At 36.1% G+C, this 5,465-nt stretch overlaps 1 protein-coding gene across 1 annotated transcript; it reads left to right on the forward strand.

Moving 5' to 3' along the window:
• Positions 1-1,771: 1,771 nt before the first annotated feature.
• Positions 1,772-5,104, forward strand: LOC104238392 (AT-hook motif nuclear-localized protein 27-like). The gene is made up of 2 exons (XM_070172454.1): positions 1,772-3,214; positions 4,265-5,104. The coding sequence occupies exons 1-2, from the start codon at positions 2,603-2,605 to the stop codon at positions 4,502-4,504; spliced, it is 852 nt and encodes a 283-aa protein (XP_070028555.1). The 5' UTR covers positions 1,772-2,602; the 3' UTR covers positions 4,505-5,104.
• Positions 5,105-5,465: the final 361 nt, after the last annotated feature.

Genomic DNA, 5,465 nt, shown 5'->3' on the forward strand with positions numbered 1-5,465 from the left:
TCCAACATACTGAATTGGGGATCCATGGGCATGAAGCAGTTTTTCAAAGCTATTCAAAGCCGCGACACTAATACTCGCATGTCTATCATCACACTGTAATCCTGCGTCTGTAAATAATAAAACATCATCTTAAAAATTGGTTAGTTTAGGCACAAACTCATTTCCAGTTGAATGTCGTGCAGCGAGGCAACTAGTTAATATATCTTTATATTCTTCATACTCAAAAAGAACTTTAGAAACAATATCAGTTGGCTCTAACATTTTCTGATTAAAGCACCGAGCATTCCTACCTTTCCAAATATCACACCTTTATATTTGTGCTCTTTGTTTTAAATTGGACTAGTCTTTACCAATATACTTAATATGAAACCTGTAATGCTAGATAATAATGACCATAACCCATGCATCTACAATTAAACTGGACATTAGCAAGTAACATACCTTTTAGATATTTTTAACTACTAAGTATATATTTATTTCAATAGCATTAGCCTGAGGCAAGTTACATCAATTAGTTCTCCATATAGCTAACCCATCTACAATTAAAATGGACGTTATGGTCATGTTTATTCAAAATTAAAGGTTGAGATTTATATAGGGGAAGAAAGAGCGCATAAAAGCCAAATTGAGCGAGTCCCACAAACATAATTGTCTTGTCTCGTTTGGCTATCAATATTGTCATAAGAAAGAATATATATGCACTACTATGACGTTTTTTCATTGACGAAAGGGGATTCGACATGGTCTCCTTTGTGGAATTATTAGGTGGCATATATATTAATTAAAAAAAGAATACCCGTTGAAGAAACAATTTAAAACAAACATAACTAAAGAGAAATTTTAAACTATACTACTCCACAAACTTCACATATGATAATTAAGGGGAGTCAATAATTCAAAAATATACCAATATTTTGCTTCTAGCCTATTTACATATTTAAGGATTTTTATACAAACAGTAGGACGGATTCATTGTTTATTTTTTCTAGTCGATATACATAAATTATACACTAATTATTTACAATCAGGGGCGGATTTAGGGGGCGGATTTTCACCCGAACCCCCTTCGCCGAAAAATTATACTGTGTACAAGGCAAAATCTATTTTTTTACCTCTATATATTATGTTTTGAATCACTTTAATATAGCCCAAAAGAATAGTTTAGTGGTCAAGGGGGTTCAAAATTTTTGTAAGGTCATAGGTTCTATTCCCACTAGCTACAACCTTATTAACTTTTTTCTTTTTTTGAATCTCCTTCGCGGTAATCATGCCTCCACCACTGTTCACAACTATACATATATTACATGGATTATACTTATATTATACATTTGTTGACTATTTTTTTAGTTTTAATAGTTGGATGAATCGGAGGATTATTTAGGTTAATTCTTCAAATTTTTAAACAAAAATAATTTCCTTCATTGGACATAACTCCGCTCCTAACGGTAGTAAATATTGATTTAACAAGCTTTAGAATGAAAAGTATGATACCTACATAATTAGGGAAAGAAAATGTGGAAGATACTTTTTACGCACCTATCAACAACAACAACAATTCAATATAATCCCATTTAATAATATCTGAAGGGGATAATATATATGTAGACCTTACCCCTATTTTGGAGTAAAGAGGTTGTTTCTAAATAAACCCCCGATATTCTTCCTCCAAAAACTTCTCACCTTACTCTTGTAAGAAGACTCGAAGTCACAGCCTCTTATTACGAATACACAGCTATCATAATTATGAATACACTTATGACTTCACCTCAGATGGACAAACTTAAATGGTAGTGATCTTATAATGTGTACACTCTCTCATTCAAAAAGATAAAGCCACTGATTTGACTGCGGCGGCAGAGATCCAATTCCAATATACCCACTTGCCCTATTTGCCTGTATACACTGTGTTCTTTGTTTCTTCTTCCGCTTTTTTCCTACTAATTTCTGCTGCTTTTCTCTACAACTTGGCCTTTGTTTTCTTCCACATATTAGCATTTACCCCCTTCAATTGGCAACGGCGATGAGCAGAAAATAATCACAAGTATTATCCTTGGAAAGAGCACTGTGCTAGTGGTGCTGTTTTTTTTCTTCTTTTCTTATTTTTTAAAATTCTGATTGGATGTCTTACACAGCTTCTAGAGTTGTGGGCAATTAGACCCATCTAACTTTCTACTTATGAATAGCTCAAGCACAAGTGCTGCTAAAGCGGGACTAGTTAAGTTGAAAGGCTGTTAGTCCGATCGGTGATAATTATTTGCAGGTTTTCTAAATCGACCAATGATAAAGAAAATCTGCACAAATGCTGGATTGCAACTAAGTGGATCCGATCAGCTCGTAATTTGGAGTTGAGGTAATTAGCGAGTCATTGAGCAGACATGTATATTTCAGCATTTGAAGAACCCTAATTCACCCCTGGTAAAACTCTATGTATATTGATTTACAACCATATATTTTCGAGGATTCATCAAAAGCTGGTAGATAGTTCACTGTGGATGCAATATACTCATCCTATTTGAAAATATTGACTAATTAGGAGTATTTCTTTTATTCCCACTTGTGCTAGCTAATAGTATAGAATATTACTAGTTTTTATAAATAGTAGATGGATTTTAATTATACTTTGGGACTGGGGGGTGGTGATTCAAAGGAGGCATCTGACAGTGATGCTGGTGGAAGCTCCGGTGGCGGAGGAGCAGCCGGGACTTCCAACCGCCGCCCTCGAGGCCGTCCACCTGGATCCAAAAATAAGCCCAAGCCTCCAATTATTGTTACAAGAGACACCCCTAATGCACTCCGATCTCACGTGCTTGAAGTTTCGGCGGGTGCTGATGTAATGGAAAGTGTGTCCAATTACGCTAGACGAAGGGGGAGAGGTGTTTGTATTCTTAGTGGTAGCGGTACAGTCAATAACGTCAACATTCGTCAACCTGCTTCCCCTGCTGGAAGTATAGTTACACTTCACGGCCGTTTTGAGATACTTTCACTATCTGGGACTGTTCTTCCTCCGCCGGCACCGCCCGGGTCGAGTGGACTCTCTATATTTTTGTCAGGTGGACAAGGCCAGGTTGTTGGAGGATCCATCGTAGGGCCTTTGATGGCATCAGGTCCTGTTGTATTGATGGCAGCGTCCTTTGCTAATGCGGTGTTTGAACGGCTGCCGTTGGAGGAAGAGGAGGGGGCTGCTGGTGCTGGTGCTGGTGCTGCTACTACACAGGTACTTTTATAGCAGGTTGTTTGACTTATTTTTCAGGTAATTAGTTCCATTTATTATCTATTATTACTTGTAATTTTAAATGATTTAATAATGTAAAATTCAGGTATGTAGAATTTGAAGTCTTAATAGTATATAGATACTAGGTGCATGTTTGGTTTTATCCATATGACTTTTAGGAATTTTAGTGCATGAATTTCATGTTATTTGAGGTACAGTCAAACCTCTGTATAACAGTCTCATTACAACCTTATTTGTTTTAATATTTTTTGGGTCTATAGTGAAGTGTTGGTATAAAGGATATATATGGAGTACAACATAATACTCCCTCCGTTTCAATTTATGTGAACCCATTTGACTGGGCACGGAGTTTAAGAAAAGAGAGAAGACTTTTGAACTTGTGATGTAAAATGAAGCACATATATTTTGTGTGGCTATAAATCATTGCATAAAGGTAAATTGTTTCCAAATAGGGAAAGAGGTCATTTTTCGTGGCACGGACTAAAAAGGAAATAGGTTCACATAAATTGAAACGGAGGGAGTATAAAAATCAATTCCGAAAAAAATATGATTTTTATAGTGAATTGTTATTATATAAAAATATTGTTATAGAGAGGTCTGATTATACATTATTATAGTATATTCTAGGTGTATTTTTATGTAGAGGCGGATTCAGTGTGAGAGTTACGGGTTCAATTGAACCCATAACTTTCGACGCGGAGTAGAAATTTATGTGTAAAAATTCGTTAAAATTGCAAAAATAATAGATTTGAACCCATAACTTTAAATATATAATGGGTTCAATGTTAAAAATCTTAAAAATTGAACCCATAGAATTTAAATCCTGGATCCGCCTCTGTTTTTATGTGACCAAGTTCATAGCGTCAAAGTATACATTTTGTAGATATAAGTCTGAAAGTCTCTTTTTGACGCATGATAACACCCCCTTGTAAGAATGAAGTTTGCTTCATGTTTACTGCCTTTTGCAATATTCTCTTTGTGCCGTATAATATTCTATCAAAGAGCGTGCCTAATTTAAATTTAATTTAACAGGTACATGAGCAGCCAGCTGCATCACAGTCATCAGGAGTAACTGGTGGTGGAGAGGGTGGACATCTGGTTGGAACTGGAGCCGAAGGTGGTGGTGGTGGTGGTGGTGGTGGTGGTGGTGGTGGTGGTGCAGGAGGAGGTATGTCGTTTGGGAATGCACCACATAGTAATTACTCATTCTCACCTGAGTTGCTTGGATGGAGTGGCAATGCTGCACCTGCAAGTGGAAGGCCTCCGTTTTAGTATATGAACATTTGCATTAGTTGCAAACAATGATGAGAGAATTAACCTAATTAGCATCCGGATTGATTTTCAAGAGTGTTACTCATTACATAGATTTCATATGATTATCTCAAAATGCTTGAAGAGTTGATCATATTGTACGGAAATTGGAGGGTGATGATCTGAATTGCATAGTTGTGGTTCACAAGTACAGTAAAATTTCAGTTTCACTAACAGTACAAGCAGCAATAGCAAGAGGCCATTATTGTGAAAGTTGTGAGGAGAGATTTGCAATTCAAGGGCGCTAACTTTGTATTGAAACTTGAAAGGATGCGTGATACTTGAGCATTGAGATCAGCATTATTCCAAGAATTGATCTCAAAGGTGAGTAGCTAAGCTTGCATTTTATGTACATAGTGTTTGTACAAGTACATGTCACGGGTTCGAACCGTGGAATTAGCCACTGATGCTTGCATTCGGGTTACCATTGATTTCTATATCTATTACGGTATTACTTTGCTTATTAGATTTGTTTTGTTGTAATCTTAGCCAATTAGGTAAGCGTTAATGCTGCACATTACTACTACAAGATATATTTCGGTCTCAACTTTTTTATTTACATATTGTGTTTCTCATTTGATTCTACCATTTGTGAGAATACCTCTTTGTTCTAGAAGAAGATCTGATGATGTGCTCCGGCGATTATCCCTTTTCATTAGTCACAGAGTCTGAAGGCAATAGGCTATCATGTTGTACCTTTTGTTCTTGGGTTGGTTCTCAATCAAATTAACCAAAGTTGAAAAAGAGACCAATAAAAAAAAACTCCTACGTACAGTGCCAATTAAAGGAACTATGATAAGACTTCTGAAAAAAGGAATCTGTATTAGTATGATTGAAGAGGTTACATTGCTTCATTTTTGTATGATTAATTTTATTTAGTCATTGATAGGTGTACTATCACTGTCGAGTTCCCAAATAAATT

The sequence above is a fragment of the Nicotiana sylvestris genome, chromosome 4, assembly GCF_000393655.2.
Source record: "Nicotiana sylvestris chromosome 4, ASM39365v2, whole genome shotgun sequence".
Classification (NCBI taxonomy): domain Eukaryota; kingdom Viridiplantae; phylum Streptophyta; class Magnoliopsida; order Solanales; family Solanaceae; genus Nicotiana; species Nicotiana sylvestris.

Bases quoted from the DNA above. Each gene is read 5' to 3' on its own strand.
- LOC104238392 (XM_070172454.1), top strand. From the start codon at position 2,603: ATGGATTTTAATTATACTTTGGGACTGGGGGGTGGTGATTCAAAGGAG. The intron at 3,215-4,264 runs GTACTTTTATAG...TTAATTTAACAG, and splicing joins CTGGTGCTGCTACTACACAG to GTACATGAGCAGCCAGCTGC.